Source organism: Schistocerca piceifrons, chromosome X (assembly GCF_021461385.2).
Source record: "Schistocerca piceifrons isolate TAMUIC-IGC-003096 chromosome X, iqSchPice1.1, whole genome shotgun sequence".
NCBI classification, from domain to species: Eukaryota; Metazoa; Arthropoda; class Insecta; order Orthoptera; family Acrididae; genus Schistocerca; species Schistocerca piceifrons.
The window spans coordinates 169030415-169052109 of NC_060149.1; the positions used below are offsets into that span (position 1 = coordinate 169030415).

Genomic DNA, 21695 nt, shown 5'->3' on the forward strand with positions numbered 1-21695 from the left:
TCAGTTCCTACTGAGTCGCATGCTATTCACAATATTAAGTTACACTGCTATATTGTCATCCTCCACTCTGCAGGAAAAGGCTTTGTTACTATGATACTTGACTGTGAGAGTTACGTGGCAGAGGGATTCGTCAGCTCTGAGACACCTTGATGTACTAAAACAGTTTGGAATGACCCAGTGCTTCGACCTGTACTGAGCCTTGGAAAATACGTAATAAAAACCCTGGGTCCCTGAGGTCTCAAAATTCCTTCCACAGATCTCAATCCTCCTAACCCACACATCCCTCCTTTCTACCTGCTACCTAAAATATAATAATCCAGCCATTCAGGGTAGCACATTATAGCAAGCTTTAAAGATACAATTTGATGCATCTTTGCCCAAGGTAGTCCAGCATCTATAACCCTAGCCATTCTGTGTATTTGAAATATTAAGAGTTACTCAAATGAATTTTAGGTTTAGTAGAATTATTAATTTATCTTTCAAGCTGCCTGAAAGACTTTTAATTTTTACAGGTGGGTGGATAACAGGCTCAAATCTTTTCTTGATCAAAACTTAACCAGTTATTCATTTTAGATTGATCACTTTTTTTGGAGATATGCCAAGAGAGTCTTACGATGTAACACCATCATGACTGTATCCTTTTTGGGTCTGTCAATGAGATTATGGTAATGGAAAGCACTTGGTAGAATATAAATAATGGAAGGAGTAAACATAACACTTCATCATATTAGTTGAGGTGTTGATCTGTCTGTTGGACTGGGCAAGAGGAGAAAGGAGGTGAGGACATGGGCAGGAAGGTTGAGTAAGGTGGCTGACAGCTAGGAAGGAGATGCAGCATGCATGTTGGATAGGAATGTGGCACTGGTCAGCTTGTTCTGGCCACAAGCATAGGAAGTAACATGGAGGAGAGAATGGGGAGGAGGGAAATAGAATAGAGGAAGACTGCTGAGAGGATGGTGCGAGTGTATGGTGAATGAAGTTAGCCTGATGGAAGAGTGATGGAGGTGGTTCTGGAGCACAGTTTTGTGAAGAATGAGGCAAGAACGATTATGGGATCAATGGATGCGCTGAAAGGACAATTGTGTTTATATAATCCACAGATTGTGAAGCAACCATTGAATTCGTGCAAATTATACTCAGCAGTGCATTCTGCCACAATGTGGTCAACTCTGTTCACGGTCACCTATAAAGCAGTGCAGAAGTTGCAACAGTGCTGGTATATAATATATTACTGCTTTCACAGGTGACCTTGACTCTGACAGGATAGGATATATCTAAGATAGTTGGAACTGAATGTGTTGGGTGTGTGTGTGTTGGACAGGTCTTGCACTTGGGTGTATCTTACACAGGAGTTTGAACCATGTGGCTAGAGATCGAGAGTAGATGGGGCAAAAGGATGGACTAGAATATTGCATAGATTGGGTGAACAGTGGAATACTATTTGGAAGGGACGCAAAGGATTATCGGTATGATATTCCTCATTTCTGAGCATGATCATAAGTAATCCCAGCCCAGACATTAGAATGTAGTTAAGTTGTTCCAGTCAAAGACAATATTAGATCATGAATGAGATACTCCTTAGCAGCAGGTTCATCAGTGAGGTTGGAGGATTAGGGACATGTATGGATATGACAGGGGTGATCTGTTTACAGACTAGGTTTGGGGGAGGAGTGGATGTGGGAGTGGGGCAGAGGGTAATGTCTGCCTGTAAAAGTCTAAGTAACACCTACAGCACACTGGGTGAAGAACTGCTTGTCACTGCAGATGTTGTGTCCACAGGCAACCATAGAGTCCTTTCAGTACGGAATAGATAGCAGCTATCATAATGTAAATACTGCTGATGGTTAATGGGCTTGTTATGGACAGCAGTTTGTATGAGCCATTACAGAGTCAGACCTCAATTTCTAGGAAGGTATCACACCAAGATGAGGACAGCCAGTAAAATAGGTAGGAGATAAAGAAAACCAAGCTGTGAAGGAATAAGGATAGTGTCGTCATTCTGCATCCAGATCAGGAAGATATGAGTGAATCTTAACCAGACAAGGTATGTTGGGTGGCTAGGAATGTTTCCTATAGATTGCCTTCTGAAGATAACACTATGACATGATATAATACTTTTTTCCTTTTTCTTGTACTTTATTTTTCCTTGGTTTTTGCTTTATTTTTGTAATACATTGAAAGGGGTATTTCAGGACAAGTTTTGTAAATGTATTTCTCTGTACAACTATTTCTTTGCACAACTATGTTTCTGTTAATGTCATCCAGTTGTCATGAATTTAAGTGTATTTTTTCCATTTATTCTGATGTTGTTATGTTCTCACACTTGTTAATATGCTTAAATCATTTTCCATTAACAGATTAATATGAAGTTGTAATTTTGTATGAAACTGTCAATCAGTGCACTCAGAATCTTTTAACATGTAATGTAATGTAATGTGAAGTGAGATGAGTCGAGCAGTGCATAATATCAATAGGTCAGAAGAGAAAAGCATCAACAAACAGACGGGAGCAAGAACAGAAATGTGATTGTCGTGCCGCATGACTGCTAATGCATACTGTGTCTGTGGCTGATGAAAAATAACTGTTTGAACAGTGATCCACTTTCGTGGTTTCAGTGTGACCCAAGCGTAAAGAACTAAATAACTATACACATTGTGTTTCTTATTAGTTAGAACTGCTATCTGGCACATTAATCTTAAAAACTATGATGTGCCAACCATGAAGCTGCATGAATGCTATATGTGTGTGGTTTCAGATGTAGACACCACAGTGTTTAGTGAATGACATGGGCTGTTAAGGGGGGATGTAATGGATTTTTGTCCAAAAAATCGATTTTTCAAAAATACTATTTTCTTGATCTACACAGTTTAATCTATGTTGTGTGTGAATTTTATTGTGATAGCAGCTTTAGAAATGCCTTTAAATTGTTAAACTGATTAACTCTGAACCGGCGGCCACTTCCATCTTTTCCGACACTTGGGAAACTGCTTGCTTCAGCAGAATTTTTGTCAGTGTGAATGCTATTGTCTTTCAATATCTTTGGCTGACTTCTATATCTCTGGCTGACATCTATATCTTTGCCTGAAAACTTTCTTTCATCTGGTTTATTTACATTTTGACAATACTAACACATATTAGTAGGTGGAAGGTTTGAAGTCACAAACCTTTACTTGGAAGTCAAGATTTATGCATAATGGGTGGTGGAAAACCGTGTTTAGGAAATGGAGGTTTCATGGAAATTGGTTTACCAACAAAAAAGAGGAAGCAGCTCAAAATGAAGAACATAAGCTCTCCGCCTCAGCATCGAAACTTGGGCCAGGAGAATTGCACAGGTGCATGAATGATGTTGATATGGATCTCATTGGAGCTAGACTTTTTGATTTAGAGACTCTCTGCCAGGCTATAAAGTTTTCATGTTCATGTGTTAGCTGTAAAAATATGGAATGTGTGATTGTTGTTTAAGAAAGTAGAGTGGGAATAGCTTCTGATTTTAAATTAATTTGTAATTTGTGTGGCTATGAATTATCATTTTCCTCCTCCAAAAAAAAATTGACACTGGTACCTATGAAAGCAATTTTAGGGTAGCATATGCTCTGAGATGCCTTGGACAGGTCAGGGAAGGAGGTAATTTATTGTGTGGTTTTCTGAACATGCCTCCACCTTGTGCAAGGACTGTTAAAATAAATAAAGAAATGTCTGATGCTGTATACAATACTGTCAAAGTTTCTATGAAGAAAGCAGTGGAGGAACTGGTGGAAATAAACCAAAAAGAAATAGATCCTGGGGTAGATATTCAGGACAGTGAACCTCCTACAAATGTTACTGACTTGTGTGTGTCTATAGATGGGACATGGATGAAAAGGGATCACATAACTCTGTATGGAGTTGCATCTGTTATTGGTATTGACTCGGGTAAAGTTTCAGATGTATAAATTATGTCTAAATACTGCCACCAGAGTGCAACAAGGAAAATATCCAACTATGATGACAGTGAGAGGGGTTGGGATGATTTGGGGGACGAGACCAAACAGTGAGGTCATTGGTCTCATCATATTAGGGAAGGATGTAAAAAGAACGTGGCCGTACCCTGTCAAAGGAATCATCCCGGCATTTGCCTGAAGCGATTTAGGCAAACTTAAATCAGGAAGGCCGGGTGCGGGATTGAACCGTCGTCTTCCCGAATGTGAGTCCAGTGTGCTAACCACTGCGCCACCTCGCTCCATAAGACAGTGAGAAACTGTGGCAAGAAAAGCGTGCAATAGCATGCTTTAAGAATTACAGTGGCTCAAATAGGGGCATGGTGGCTGCTGCAGCTGTGAGGATGTTCTCCAGATCTGACGACCAGTATGGTGTTAGATATACTAAATACCTTGGTGATGGGGACTCCTCTTCATTAAAAACTGTAACATAAAAATCAGTACACTACAACAATAGAAAAGTTGGAATGTGTTGGCCACATCCAAAAGTGGCTTGGTGATAGGCTTCGGCGCTTGCTGAAAGAGAAGAAAGGTGAAGTACTTGAGGATGGAAAACCACTAGGAGGAAATGGCAGGCTTACTCTGAAAGAAATTGATTCTCTTCAGTTATTTTATGGGAAAGCCATAAGGAAAAACACACACAATTTAGAGGCAATGGGGTATGCTGTGTGGGCAATTTTTTTCCACAAACTATCCACTGACCAAACACCAATGCACAATCTGTGTCCAAAAGACAATTGGTATAAGTTCAACAACAGAAATGAGACATATTCACATAAACACTCATGACCAGAACCTGTTATGAATGCAATGAAGACCACAATCAGGTTTCTTGCAAACCCTGATTTATTGAGGAAGTGTCTTCTTGGAAAGACATAAAATGCAATTGAAAGCCTCAATAATTTAATTTGGATTAGACACCCAAAAAGGACATTCTGTGGACTTCAAGTACTCAAAATAGGTGTCTAGGGTGCAGTTTTGTTACAATAACAAAAATAATGGCAGAATTGAAGTGCTGAAGAGAGTTGGTATAGATCCTGGTGTGTTTGCAACAAAAGCATTTTACACCATCGGCAAGAGCAGGGTCAAGAAAGCTAACAGATCAGTAGTATCTTACCTGCAAATACAGGCCAGGCACATTCGAAGAGGAGAGAAGAGAAACCTGGAGTACGAGGAGTATCAGTATGGAGGATTTTAAAATTGAGGTAAGCTTATTACATGAAGGAATATGAGAAGAAAATCTCTGAATGTCATTTTCTCTGTTTAACATTTTTTTGTAAAAGCCTTTTCTCAAGAAGTAGACTTGTTAGTGCTATGAAATTTTCAGGAGCTGTTTGAAATGGGTTGCTGTCTCCCTGGAACTAAAAAATACGACATCCTGCAATTAAATTCTGATTTTTAGATGATTGTATGTAGAAAAAAAGTTAATTTTGGATGTGCAAAATTAAAAACTCTGTTAATGATACAGTTTGTACCATAAATTACTAACTGTAGTTCAGTGGTCTTATAACCTTCTCGAGACACTATAACAAAATTTTCCGATGGATTTCATGATTATAATTTGAGTTATGGCTTTTTATAAAAAAAGACAATAAAAAAATTCAAATTTCTGGCAAAATATTAATCCTGCATATTTTATTATATTTTTCTGTTAAAACACAGCTCTTTTGTTTTACACATGCAAAATGTTAGATTTGTACATTAATAAATATGGCTGTAATGATTTTTTAAATAAATGTTTACATTTTATGTTACATCCCCCCTTAAGTTAAACTGAAATATGCTAATGAATCTCCTGGTCATGAACTGATATCAAGTACTTCAATCCCAAGTGTACGATGTGCCGATTGCTGTGCAACTGATGTGACTGTACAGTGACTATTGTGCACACTACGAATTGTTTGTGTGCATACACAAATAATGGAAACTTCACTTTCATTTAATGATATCATATTTTGATGCACATTTTAAGCTGTTATTACTACTTCTTATAATTGTGATATGCCAATGTTTATGTCATTTACATATTTTATTAAATTGACCAGGAATGTAACCACACTTCTGCTTACAAAGTTGCAGATTACATTTTAGCTTATGGAACATTACTTTCATTTTACAATGTATAATGTTTCTCAATGCACATTTTAAGCTTAATGTTTGTTATGAGTAATGGCATACGAACATACAGGACTGGAACACGTTTCCTGTTTATTTTAGATAGCATCAGGCTATCACTGATTCCAAAATATTGGTGGTTGATAACAGTATGTATTGATTCAGATTTCATCTCCTAGGTAACCACCTGGCATTCTGTGAGTCATTTTTTGGACTATGTATAACTTTTACAACCTTCAACAGAGGGCACGCTATGATGACATACTGTACATTATGGGATGTTTCTTCCTTTCAATTCTTCATTGTAAATAAAATTTCTTTTTGTTGTGTAATTAATAAATTGTCCTATATTTGTTTTTTGCTATTACACCTGTAATAATTAAGAACCTTCAACATCACAGTGCATCAGCAATCGTTGGTTAATATATTAACTAAAAACCCGTCTCAATTGCGAAAAAAGCACCTAGTGTTAAGTGTTAACCCAGGTTTCGGTGTAGATAACTACACTTTCTTCAGAACAACAATAAAACCCACAAGTGCCTAAGAAGACCTTTGTCAATGATTAAAAGAACACCATGGCTATACATTTATAAACAAAAAAGAAAAGGAAAACACAAACAGTACATATGTACAAAGTCAAAACTACTACTTAACTTAATGATATGACAGGACAGAATTCCTTATCTCCTGTGCACCAATATCCTGGATTAATTTAAAACTTCTCCACATGTGACTTATAAATGAGGGCACAGGGCAATGTTAATCACACAACACTTCATTCACACAGGTATGTGGAGGGCAATGCCGAACAATCTTCACTATGTCCTCAGCGAATGAACAACATGGGAGTTCTCAGAATATCATTTTACTCATTAAATACATGGTCCCACGCCACGAGAGGGACACGACAAACACAGTTCTTTTATTCAGAGCACCAACGTGAACTTTTGAAAACACGTTTCTTGTAGTGCCCGTTTTCACAGCAGCTGTATATAAATTGCAGTTGTTTCAAAGAAAATGCCTTTTTTGCACACTGCACATCAAAATTTTTACTTTTATTTATGCACCCAGATGCGTTTCACCTTTTTTACAAGGCATCTTCAGTGGGTGTCCTGAAATATTACGATTTGTCCATTTTTACACATAGGTTATGGTTTTACATCTACATTATAGGTTTTGCCATAACTTTTGAAAAGTTTAGCACTCAATCTGTGTTTATTCTTGCAAGTAAAATAGTCACAATTATGACACAGATCACCATAAAAAGAGCTCACCCAGAAGGACAGGGAGTATTGCGATCATTGTTGGCAGGCATGAAGATGGTACCACACATATGAAATGATTACACTCTCAACTTTTAAAGGACCAACATTTATTGTGCTACACACACAGAGAGAGAGAGAGAGAGAGAGAGAGAGAGAGAGAGAGAGAGAGAGAGAGAGAGAGAGACCATGCGATGCAGCTGGCCATGGCAGAGTATCCACAACTGCAAGGCACACTTCACACTTCAGAGGAGGCAGCGGTACGAGGATTAGCGTAGTCCTGTTTAAATGAGGCATGGTTATGGCCATAGATGTTCATGAATGGCAGGGCAGGACCTACTCCACGTACCATGTGGCTGTCCTGGAGACTGTCAGGAACACAAACAGTGAACTGGTACCACAGGCAATTACTCCCCATACCAGGCTGGCAGAACATAGGAGGGGAGAGCTGAAAGCACTCCTAGTGGTGCTCTCCCTTGTGCCTCCAGGCACAGACCCAGTGGTCACGGCCCCCGAGGCAGAAGTGGGAGTTGTCACTAAAGATGACCCATTGCTAGTCTGCAGCAGACCACATCTATAACTACTGACAACAGGCGACTTGGGCATGATGCTGCATGGCTCTGAGTGGCACGTATTGTAACAACTGCACGTGGTTAGGCTTGTGTCATGCAACTGCCTGCCAATGGAACTAGCACATACAGGACGATGTTAGACAGCAGTACAGCCTATTGGATGGCCCTTATCATTGCCACTGGATCTGTTGGAGTGTTGTGGACAATCCTCCAGTCCTCCCTCCTTATGGTGCACGTCGGACATTCAGAACAAACACGTTGTGTGCGCTTGCCTTTCTGTATGCATTGCGCCTAACAACAAGCAATGGTGGTCTCCGTACAATTGGTGTGGCACATAATATGACTCTGGGACTGCCGAGCCTCCCGCAACCCCACAATGCAGTGCTTCTTATACTCGCCTAGCTTGGCAACCCGCTGTTGAATGTGTCGCCTGGCCAAAGTGCATGTGCAGGTGATGCTGTAGTGATGCTACCCATTGTCACACTGGCCAGTATAGCTGTTCAGGGCCCTAAAATATAAAAGATGGTTCAAATGGGTCTGAGCACTATGGGACTCAACTGCTGTGGTCATTAGTCCCCTAGAACTTAGAACTACTTAAACCTAACTAACCTAAGGACATCACACACATCCATGCCCGAGGCAGGATTCGAACCTGCGACTGTAGCAGCCACACGGTTCCGGACTGCGCGCCTAGAACCACGAGACCACCACGGCCGGCCCTCTAAAATATCAACTGGTGAGCATGACGCCATGGTTCCACCCACACTCCCTGAGTGCATGGCTGACCATGCAAAAGCAATCATTGGCATAGCTGATGGTGAACAACATACAACCCAGTTTGCATTGGACTGTTCGGCCTCTTCTGGGTGCAGCTCTTTTTATGGAGATCAGTGTATTATACTACAGAATTAAAAGACTGCTCATACTTACAGGACTTGATGGATGAACTTTCCTCTGGCTCAAGTTATCAATGAAAGAAACATGATCACTTGGATGCCAATCCAAGGAATAAAACACAGCATCAAACTTGACTGTATCCAGCAACTTATTTATTGGTTCGATAACCTGCAAATCAAATTAAATCATCACCATTGCTTTTACAATGTGTAGCTCTATTGCGTATAATTTTACGTAGAAGAATTACCTCGGCTCCATTCTGCTTGGCTGAGCAGTGACTAATGTTCAAAGACCCCGAAATAAAGTCGTTTTGGACATCAACAATCAAAAACACACTCACAGGGCGAACAATCTGTGCAAAATTATTGAAAAACAATTGTTACATCAATGGTACAGTTGCAGTCATTCTTACACCCTTAAGCACAAGTGTACAAACAGGACAAAAAAATCTAATTGCCTTAAAATATTTTCCAATGGAAAGTATTGAGTGTTGGACAGAATATTGAGTGTATTGTTTCTTTACACTATTTATTTTGCACTTTTCATCTACATCTACAATTATACTCCGAATAGCATCATATCTTGGACAGCATAGCACAGAGTATATTTGGTGTCACTATTATTTGAATCCTCCCTACTATGTACACGGACAAAAAGCCAACTGTTCATACTCTTTGCATTAGCAACAATTTCTACAATTTTACCACTGTATTCCTTCTCAATAGGTATGTATACGGCGTGAGTAGCAGTAGGATCTGTTCTTCACAAAATTTACAATCTGCAATACTGGTGTTTCACTTCAATTAACACAGAGTTTAAATGGTGATTCATTTATCTGTATACTTACACATGAGCATGAGCATCTCATAATGCATTGTTGCAGAAATTTTACACATTTTAAGTAACTTAAAATGGAAGTTAAAGAGTTGAACATCCTGTTGACATTGGGGGCATTAGGGGTATAATCATGGCAAACAGATGAATGTGACTCTGTCAAAGAGGAAATGGTGGAAGCACATGGACGAAGTCAGTCCAGGAAGAAAACAGTTAATTGTAACAGTGGTACAGGTTCTACAGGCTCACAATCGGGGAAAAACTTGATGTAAAAAATACTAAAATGATGAATCAGAAAGATAACAGTAATTTGCATCAAATTATCAATGTTACAAATCAAGGTCCGCTTACGAGAAAGGATATTTAGAAACTCTGGTATAAGCATCGCCTTTTTGAACACAACTCAAACTAGCAACAAAATACTGAAAAAGGTATAATTTCCAAGATCAAATATATTTTTCTATTTAATTGTGTTGTTGTATCTTCTGGTAATCTAAAATTAATGACCATGTCCAAAATCTATATTTATATAGCACAATTTTAGTCCGACGGCATTACAACCCCTGTGCACTAGATGAATTTATTTCTCACAATGAGAAAAATGAGTTACTCTAACTGTTGTATACATATTCTTTAAACTAACTTGTTCTGTATCATTTCGATAAAGGAATTGTTTAAATGATCTCTGGAACATGAAACTAATTAACGATGCTGAAACCAATGGTTGCTGCTATGTAACACATCATACATTCAAATGCCTATATGTATGTTCATATTTTTCCTGGTACAATACTCAGTTGTGCCATCTGCTTAAACAGGATATTGTCTGCTAAGACTATACGAGTTTCTAACACAGATCAGCCCCTCTATCTGCATATCCTGCCCTGATCGGTAGTATCACAAGTTTATACTCACAATGTCTGTATTCAAATCATAGCTAACAATGCCTTCAGTTTCATTAACTTCTTACTAAATATAGGATTTCTGAATATATTGTGCCTTATGAAGGTATACTGATACCTTATATGAACAATATTTAAAGCTTGCCTACCCTTCTCTGCAAAATGTTCAATCGTAAGACACTTAATATCTGAGGACAAACTAAAGTTTCAAATACTGAAATTTATTCCTGAAAATCAACTGCAATAGGCATAGACGTATTACCTACAGCACCATATGAAAGTTTATTCTGGACCAGGACTCAAACCCGGATTTCCTGCTTATTGCTTTAGGTACTACATCTATACCTATTGCAATTAAGTTGATTTTTCAGGAATAAATAAGACTTGGATGACAGCAGACACAGTTCCTCACCAGTATTTTACTACATAGTACACAAATGCCAGATGAATAGTATAATTCTCAGTTTACATTACATTGTTTTATCTATTGTTTGAATGTTATCCATACATATTATAAAAACTAATGTATGTATGTATGTTTCACACCTCCTCTTAAATCAATGGATTGATTTCAAGCAAACTTGGTACACATATCACTTACTCTCTGGGAAGAACGACTGTGGTGGTAAGAAACACTTACCCCTCAAAGGAGTGGGGGAGTGGGTGAAAAAGGAGTGTAGCTCACGATGCACAAATAGCTAGACAACTGACCAGTATTTGAGACTGACAGCACTTAGTGACTTGCAACCAATTTTACACATGGTTTCATATGTTTACAAAACTTTTTCTCACTGATAATTCCCCACAAATTGATTAAAGGAAAAAGTATATTGCTTACTGCATTTTCATTGTTCATGCAGTAAAACTGCTGCATCACACATGCTACTGATTCTGTTTGCAACACATTTTGCATACAATATTCATATATACCACGGAATGTACTTACAAAAAATCACATATCAAAAAAAGTTTTGCATCACCTTGGTTCTGAAAGTTCTGGAACCTGTACAGAAAATTGGAATAGAGATCAACATAAACATCATTTCTGCCCTTTTTATTGCTAATGAAAACCACACATTGCATATTGTACCACCATACAGCAAGGCCTTCAGAGGTGGTGGTACAGACGGCTGTACACACCAATACCTGTAACACCCAGCAGCACATCCTCTTGCATTGATGCATGTCTGTATTCGTCGTGGCATACTATCTACAAGTTCATCAAGGCACTGTTGGTCCAGATTGTCCCACTCCTCAATGGCAATTCAGCGTGGATCCCTCAGAGTGGTTGGTGGGTCACGTCATCCATAAACAGCCCTTTTCAATCTATCCCAGGCATGTTCAATAGGAATAATTCAATAGCCAAGATCGCTTAAATACTGTTTACTGGATAGCCGGTTTTAACACACTAAAGGTGCCATCATTGGATCTGAATGTAGCTTAACATTTATAAACCATTTGGATATCCAAATTAATGAGGCAGACCAGCTGATATGAAATAATTGTCACAAAAATTAAAAAAGAACTGCTCTCATGGTCACTCTTTTCCATCAGACATGTAAAACCGAAGTCACAAGATAAAACTATTTGGTACATGACCACTGCTCGACTAACAATGGTAATGCCGACCGTTGTTAGTCGAGCAGCGGTCATGTACCAAATAGTTTTATCTTGTGACTTCTGTTTTACATATATGATGGAAAAGAATGACCATGAGAACAGTTGTTTTTTGTTTTTTATTTTTTGTGACAATGATTTTATATCAGCTGGTCTGCCTCATGTATCGGGATATCCAAATGGTTTATAAGTGTCAAGCTACATTCAGACCCGATGATAGCACCTTTAGTGTGTTGAAACCTGTTATCCAGTAAACAGTATTTAAGCGATCTTAGCTTTTGAATTATTTCTACAACAGAGTGATCGCCCCATGACACACTATGTGTTCACTGCAAAATGTTCAATAGGGTTCGTGTCTTGAGAACATGCTGGCCACTCTAGTCGAGCAATGTCATAATCCTCAAGGAAGTCATTCACAAGATGTGCATGATGGGGGTGCGAATTTTCGTCCATGAAGATGAACGCATCGCCAATATGCTGCCAATATGGTTGCACTATCGATCGGAGGATGGCATTCATGTATTGTACAGCTGTTATGGTGCCTTCCATGATCACCAGCAGTGTACGTTGGCCCCACATAATGCCACCCCAAAACATCAGGGAACCTCCACCTCGCTGGACAGTGTGTCTAAGGCATTCAGCCTAACCAGGTTGCCTCAAAACATGTCTCCGATGATTGTCTGGTTGAAGGCATATGCGATACTCATTGCTGAAGAGAACGTGATGCCAATCCTGAGTGGTCCACTCGGCATGTTGTTAGGCCCATCTGTACCATACTGCAAGGTGTCATGGTTGCAAAGATGGACCTTGTCATAGATGTCAGGAGTGAAGTTGCGCATCATGCAGCCTACTGCGCACCGTTTGAGTCTTAACATGACATCCTGTGGCTGCATGAAAAGCATTATCCAACATGGTGGCGTTGCTGTCAGGGTTCCTCCGAGCCGTAATCTGTAGGTAGTGGTCATCCACTCTAGTATTAGGCCTTGGGCAGCCCGAGCGAGGCATGTCATCGACAGTTCCTGTCTCTCTGTATCTCCTCCATGTCTGAACAACATCACTTTGCTTCACTCCTAGACGCCTGGACACTCCTCTTGTTGAGAGCCCTTCCTGGCACAAAGTAACAATGTTGACGTGATTGAACCATGGTATTGACCATCTAGGCATGGCTGAACTACAGACAACACGAACCGTGTACCTCCTTCCTGGTGGAATGACTGGAACTGATTGGCTGTTGGAGCCCCTCGTCTAATAGGCGCTGCTCATGGATGGTTGTTTACATCTTTGGGCAGATTTAATGACATATCTGAACAGTCAAAGGGACTGTGCCTGTGATACAATATCCACAGTCAACGTCTATCTTCAGGAGTTCTGGGAACCAGGATGATGAAAAACTTTTTTTGATGTGTGTATATCATTGTACGACACACAGTTCAGGAGATATGACATCATAAACAATGAGCTGTGTGAAAACAGAACTGCAGGGCGAAATATGTTATTATATGTGACATGTGCTTATGTGGGCAAAGCAACGGGAGAAAGGCTTCTCTTAAACTCCTAAATTCATAACAACCAAACTTGGTACACTTATTACTTACTATCTGGATAGAAATAATGTGGGGGTAAGAACAAGCAGCCTCCTACTCGGGTGGTGGTGAGACTGTGCAGAGAGAAAATGGGGGTGGGGGACTGAGAGGACAGAGAGTGTGGGGAGGAGGAGATGGACATAGATGGGGGAGGGGAGAGAAGGAGATGGACAGAGAGAGGTGAGAGGGGGGAGGAGCAGGTGGACAGGGAGGGGGGAGGAGCAGATGGACAGAGAAAGAGAGAGAGGAGGAAGAGATGGACAGAGAGTGAAGGAAGAGATGGACAGAGAGAGGAGGAAGGAGGATATTAACCAATAGAATTTCGGAATAAATATCTATCTGGGCAATGCTGGGTACTCAGTACTAGATATAAATTAAAAAGTTTACTGACATGAACTACAGGTATTCTATTCCAATTGTTCTTTCTCAATTTTCTATCAGTTCTGTAGGGTTGGGTATACCGTGTAAATTTTTCCAACATTTCTTTATAGAGGGCTTAATCTTAATCATACATCCAACAACAACAAACTTACAAATTAAACACTTATCAGCCTTTGTCTACGGGAATATATTTGACATAAAAGCTCACTTAGCAGTCGCAAAAAGTACTCATTTTATAAACTAAAATAATTACACTGTACATACACAAGAGCTCAGTGAAGTTGTTTTGTTTACTCATGTGATGGAAATGGGCAGGATATGCTGGGTAGGTATAGTCTATCTGTAAACTGAAAATTGAGCACCACTTGTAGTGGGGGAAGAACACTACAAGTCCCATACAGGATGACCAAGAATCAATTTTCCCTCTAGCAGTGTTGAACAGTGTGCAGAGATTTATGTAGATTCTGTCCATATGCATTTCTTGTATTAGCTTTATTAGTAACTCATGTCTGCATTCCAGTAGTGTTAACACATCTTGTGGAAAATTAACATCCCCGGGCATTTCTGCACACTGCATTCATATGGTACAGTGTGGAGGATTGGCATAAATCTGTGTGACACCCTGTAGCAGATTCTTGGGATGACTGGGGCATATAGAGATGGAAATAACCTGCTCATCATCAATTTGCAGACCTATGAAGGAGGGAAATGCATGAACATAATCCGATAACCTACCTTCCCCCACACTTCTACCCCCTACATCCCTCCATTCAGCCTGTTACACCTGAACACAATTTATCCTTTATTATGGCTCAACACCACTTAGAGGTGGTACTCACATTTAATATTTGTTTTTAACCCACTACATTTAAAGATAAATTTTAATTTCATACTGTTAAAACAATATTTTTAATAATCTGCAATTGTTTCATCTCCTGCCATTCATAAACTATTAGTCCTTAAGAAAACATGAATAGCTTCCCATTTGTAGCAATGTAATGTAGTTTAATTTTGTACTGGGAAACATTTTTGCTATGACCTGTAGCTTTTGAGTTACTCAAGAAAAACATAAAAAAGTTATACCCCACCAGTCAGGATTTCAAGTATGTTGTTAATGACATTCCCTCCTAGCACTGTACAAAGGATTTGTAACTAGGCCTACAAGACTATTTTTTCCTCAAATTTTCCTTCATCAACTGGACAGTTCGTCATGTGTTATTATAACTGGATATGGATGAAACTCCAGTGAAATATTGTATTATAATTTACAGGGCTACTCATTAGCAAATAATTATTGCAGATAATGGCACAAAGGTGATTGTGTGGTAATTTTAACAAAGTATAAAGTGACTGGAGTACATCACACACCAAATACTGATGTCCTGTGCTCCATGGATACACTTAGTAGCATATTTGGCCATTCTGGTCCTAATGACCTTATTACATTTGGCAAATTTAATATAAATGCAAATTCAAACAGTGTAGTAAACATGAAGCTCACTGATGTATTACACTCATAATCTTTTAAATATAATAAGCTCACACACTAGAGTAATGGACAGATGCTTCTCTAGAACACATTATTCAATAATCAGCAAAAATGTTACTGATCATGTAAATTACAGTATAAATATAGGAATAAGGAAACAACTCAACAAATAATGACACAGTAGCTGTACAAAATAGGAATGCAGGAGAAAGAAGAAGCAGGCGAAAGAAGATGCAAATATATGGTATAAGACAAGGCACTGGAACTAGGGACCTTGTGCAGAGCAAGATGATGTGGTGGTGGAACTGATTGGGAGGGGGTGAAATAAAGGAAGGAAAGACTATTGGTGAGAGGGTGTGGGTGCAGGGAGTTAGCAGAGACTGAGGCGAGGAAGATTACCAAAGTGAAGGATGTGTTGCAAGTGTGTGTGTGTGTGTGTGTGTGTGTGTGTGTGTGTGTGTGTGTGTGTGTGGGTGGGGGGGGTTGAAGGATCCAGATAGCACAGGTTTCAAAACAGCCATTGAACTCTAGGATGTTGAGCTCGACAGTGTGTTCCACCATTGGGTGATCAACTCTGCTCTTGGCCACAGTTTGGCAATGGCCCTTCATTCGAGTGGACAGATGGTTGGTGGTCATGCCCACGTAAAATTCTGTGTAGATTGCAGCAGAGCTGGTATATGAAATAGCTGGTGTCAGATGTGGCCCACCTATGATGTAGTAGGATAAATCTGTGACAAGACTGGAGCAGGATGTGGAGGCTGGACGTATCAGACAGGTCTTTTTCCTGGATCTTCCACAGGGTGTGCCCATGTGTCAGGGGGATTGGAGCAAGTGTGGCATAAGTAAATTAGAAAGATCAGGTAAGTAGTGGAATGCTGCTTTGGGAGGGGTGGGAACATTTTGTGGGCAGGATGTTTGTTTTGGGACACAATGACAGATACTCAAAACCATGGTGAAGGCTATGGTTCTGTTGCTCCAGTGCAGAATGATATTGGGTGATGAAGCAAGTGCTCCTTTGCATCTTTCTGTTGGGGTTTGATAGTGGATTAGGGGTATGTGAGAATATGGTGTGGGAAGTTGTCTGTGAATTAGGTTTAGGAAATACTGCCTGTCTGTGAAAGTCTTAAAGACCTCCTTCACCATACTGAGCAAGGAAATTCTTATCCCTGCAAGTACAACCATCCACAGGTGGCCACACTGTGTGAGAGTAATTTTTTTTAAGTGTGGGAGGGATGACAGGTGCCAAACTGCAGGTACTGTTGATGGTTGGTGGGCCTGATATGCACATATTTGTGGATGGAATCAGGAATCATCAGAGAAGACAAGGTCTACGCCCAGAAATGTGGCATGGTAAACTGAAGAGGACTAGGTGATTTGAATGAAGAGAAGATGATGAGTTTGTGGAGGTGTGGTGATGCAGTGCCTTGGTCCTGAGTCCGTATCATTAAGATAACAGCAATGAACCTGAATCAGACAAGAAGTTTGGTGTTTTGGGAGGGTAAGAAGGTTTCCTCTAGATAGCCCTTAACATATTAGCATAGGAGGGTGCCATGCAAGTGCCGATAACTACGTTGTGGATTTCTTTATATATCTCCCCCTCAAAGGAGAAGTAGTAAAGTGTAGTGATGTATTTAGTTGGATGTATAAGGAATGAGTGAGTGGGATTGAAATCAGAGGGACATTGGGACAGTCAGTGTTCACCAGCAGCAAGGCCATGGGCATGGGGGATATTGGTGGTTAGGGAGGCTGGCTATATCACCAGTGACGAATAGGGATGCAGGTGGTCATGGCTGGGGTTGGTCAAGAATGGGTGAAGGTTATCTCTCTCTACTGTCCGTTTGTATCTCTTCCTAAGTTATTCTTCTTGCCTTTCCCATGCACCCACAACACTGGCCCTGACCAGCATTGTCGCACATGGCTTTAGTGGCACCCTGTGGTACCGGTCGTGGCCACTTCCACTGCAGTGCGGTTGTGGCCTTTCAACTGCAGTGCGGTTGTGGCCGCTTCAACTGCAGTGCATGCTGTCCTCCTAGCCATGCTTCCGCCAGATCGAAGCAGCAAATTACTACATTTCATCTCCGAACTGACCCACCCCTCCTCTACGCATTGCTCCCATCACCATTTTGCATCTGTCACTTCTTTTCTACTGTGTGATGATTGCTAACATGTGAACAAAAATCCTCGCATCACAGAGCTAGCTGACAACAAACAGCATGTCTTCCAGAATTTTCATTTCACAAACCCACAACATGTTATTCATAGCTCCCGAGAGCTTTCATAGGTTTATTTCCTGCTTCTACTTCATGTTTTTACTGAGTTTACTTTTGTTTCTATATCTCGTCAAACACCACCTCACTGTACCTCCTATATTCCCCAGTGTTTATCCACCACTCACCATCATTAAATTTCCCTCCTCCTCCTCAGCAACATCCCACCCCATATGGACTCCTGTTCCATCTATCTGTATTAGTTAAAAGCAGTATCCCCGGCTCTACCTAAAGCCCAGTCCCACATCCTGTTTCTTAAATGCTACCTAATCATGGAATGACCCCTCCCCAAGAACAAACCATAAAAATTTCCTTCTTTGGATGCCACCTGTTCTAACTTCAAATTTTCAGATTCCACCGATTCCTATACCTCATCAACCTGATGCTATACAAAAACAAATATCCATGGCCAAGGCATCCATGAACTGCCTCTGCTCCTTACATAAGATACTGTAACTGGGCAAACAGAACTACCTACACCGTACCATTCAAATTGAAACTTTGCCCTGCACCTCATGGAAGACTGCTCCAAGCACCACCTCAAACATTATCAAATTTACTAGCATGCCAAAAACAATGTTGTCAATCTATCCATCACAAATCTCAATCTTACAGAAGTTTCAATCCTGTCCAAAGACCTCACCTTCAGCACTACACCCAAGTTTAACCATGTTGGACTTGTCAAAAACCTACTCTCCTTCTCCTATCTCTACAGTGGAAACACTTCTTTGGAATCAATCCCTCCAACCATAGCCAACCTAGTTCCAATATGGAACCTTGCCTCTCCCACTTCATACCATCATCCAATCCTACCCTGTCTTCTCCCAACTAATCACCCCCTGGTTACATTCCACAATTTCCTTACTTCCAACTTGGCCTCAATCTCCTTTGCATGTCCCTTCCCAGGACCAATAATCTCTCAGTGGAGAAAAAAACAACAATTTGACACCCCAAGGCAGATCCTGATTTAATCACCATTCCTGCAAATAAAGACTCTAACACTGTCATGGTGAACCAAAGTGACACTCTAACAGAAGGCATCCACTAATTGTCTGGCTCCTCCACATACAAGCCCAGCATAACCTCTAAACCCTACTCAAATCCTACTGTTGATGCCAATTCCATACAAATCACCACCCCTGTGGCCGGGGCCTTTCTGCTATCAAACACTAATTCTCCCAATGCCCCTCCAACTCCTGACTCACCATCTCATTCCCTATGCATCTAACTAATTACATCAACAAACATACCTACTTTTCCTTTGACTGGTTGGTGTATAAACAAATCTGTGGCAAAGCCGTGTACACCCACATGGCATACTTCTATGTCGATCTTTTATGGGCCATCTAGAAGAGCATTCGGGAGGACGACGGTTCAATCCCGTCTCCAGCCATCCTGATTTAGGTTTTCCGTGATATCCCTAAATTGTTTCAGGCAAATGCCAGGCAGGTTCCTTTGAAAGGGCACGGCCGATTTCCTTCCCAATCCTTCCCTAACCCGAGCTTGCGCTCTGTCTCGAATGACCTCGTTGTCGACGGAACGTTAAACACTACCCACCACCACCACCATCTAGAAGAAACATTCCTAGCCTGCCTTATGTCTGGTTCAGGTTCACTGATGGTATCCTTTATGATCTGGACCTGGGGCCAAGACAACCAACCCTCATTCCCCCACAGTCTCAACACCTTCTCGCCCATTCGCTCCACCTGGTCCTGCTTACCTTCCTGGCCGTTTACCTCCAATTGTCTGATGGCTCCATCCATAATTCTGTCTGCATACAGCCCACTAACCATCGACAGCACATGCATTTTGACAGCTGTCAGCCCCTCCCATATAGTGTGGCCACCTGTGGACGGGTGTGTCTACAGTGACAGTGACAGTGACAGGAATTTGCTTGCCCACTATGGCGACTATTCCCTATACCTAATCTGCAGACAGTTTCCTGCATCATATTCTCACACATCCCTAATCCACTAGCAAACCCCAACAGAAAAATAAAAGGGAGCACTTGCTTCGTCACCAAATATCAGTCTTCACTGGAGCAACTGAACCATAGCTTTCACCATGGTTTTGAGTATTTGTCATTGTGCCCCAAAATGAGCATCCTGCCCACAAATGTTCCCATCCCTACCAAAGCAGCATTCCACTACCTACTCAATCTACACAATTTCCTGTTCATGCTTATGCCACACCCACTCCCACTCACTTGGCACATGGGAACATCCATGTGGAAGACCCAGTGGCAATATCTGTCTGATACACCCAACTTGCACATCCTAATCCAGTTGTGTCAGGTTTTCCTGCCCCACAGAGGCAGGGCCACCTGTGACAGCAGCCTTTCATACACCAGCCCTGCTACAATTTTTGCACAGCATTTTATGTGGGCCTGACTACCAAGCAACTGTCCACCCGAATGAATGGTTATTGCCAAACTGTGTAGCTTACAATCTCTCTCTCTCTCTCTCTCTCTCTCTCTCTCTCTCTCTCTCTCTCTCTCTCTCTCTCTGTGTGTGTGTGTGTGTGTGTGTGTGTGTGTGTGTGTCGGCATAAGCTAGTGAAGTCTTCATTTTTTTTATGTTATACTCACCTTCTTTATCCAACGATCCCAGCAAAATATGAACTCTTCTCTGTCAATATAACCATCCTGTAATCATAGCAAAAATTTATCAACTATTCAATGTTAATACAAACATTATAACAGGAGAAAGCGTATGTATCCAGCATTCCAAATTTGCAGTCTTACATGGTTTTTGATTTGTGGCTGACACACGAAGTTAAGAGAGGCATAATTAAACATGGACAAGAAAATTTCTTCAGCAAAGACATGTCCCAAGAGATTGGTAAAATATGCTGGTTATTTCCGTTTTCAACAAGAACCATCAGACAGATGCATGTAAGTACAGGCCTATATGGATGACACAATCTATTGTAGAATATGGAACACATTTTATATTCACATATAATGACTTTTGTGGAGAGATGAAAATAGTATCCAAATACAGGAATCATGTGAAAGTCATGTTGCTCTACTTATCCACGAGATCCAGAAAGCAGCAGATAATAGCACCCTGGTTGATGACATTTTCCTCAGCTTCTGGAAGAATTTGATATAGTTTTGCATTGTCATCTACTGAACAAAATACATGCTCATGGAACATTGGACCAGCTTTATGACTGGACTCAGGACTTCCTAGCAGACAGAAATATATAGAAGTCATTCTGAATTGGGTCACTTCATCAAATGAGAAAGTAATTTTGAATGTACTCCCAGGGAGTGTTATAGGGTTGTTGCAACTCACAATGTACATAAATGACAAGGTGAATAATGTTAAAAATTCCTTGAGGCTGTTTACAGATGATGCAGTGTAGTGGCTGGCAATTGACCCTATCAAGCATCGGAAACTTAACAAACATAAAATTATATGTAGAGAAGAAGATGACGGCATACTGAGATTTGTTAAAAGAGTCTTAAGAAAATGTAGTTCACCCACAAAAAGAAGTATTTTACTGAAAACTCGTTTGATCGATTCTCAAGTATTTCTTGCGAAACTGAACCACTATGAAGCAAGACTAATACAGGAAAGAGAGAAGATCCAAAGGAGGGCAGTGAATTTTATCATGGGTCTGTTTAGTAAATGTAAAAGCATCACAGAGTTGCTCATCAAACTTAGTTGTAGATACAACAGAGATGCTGTGTATTAAGGAGAGCTTTACTTTTAAAATTCCGAGGGAGCCCATTTCGAGAAGCAGGGGAAAGGTGTTACCTCCTTCCACATACCACTGCCACCCTCACAAATTT

At 40.5% G+C, this 21695-nt stretch overlaps 1 protein-coding gene across 6 annotated transcripts in view; it reads right to left on the minus strand.

Annotated features, from left to right (window-relative positions):
- LOC124721279 (nicotinamidase) overlaps positions 1–21695 on the minus strand; it is a 284503-nt gene that overhangs the window by 128873 nt on the left and 133935 nt on the right. For all 6 annotated transcript variants that reach the window (XR_007006313.1, XM_047246164.1, XM_047246167.1 and 3 more), the window contains exons 4-6: positions 20484–20540; positions 9071–9175; positions 8857–8991 (exon numbers count right to left, since the gene is read on the minus strand). Coding sequence is in view for 5 of the 6 variants with exons in the window: in XM_047246164.1 (XP_047102120.1) it covers positions 8857–8991; positions 9071–9175; positions 20484–20540 (297 nt within the window). In the remaining variant the exon portion in view is untranslated. The remainder of the gene's footprint in view (positions 1–8856; positions 8992–9070; positions 9176–20483; positions 20541–21695) is intronic.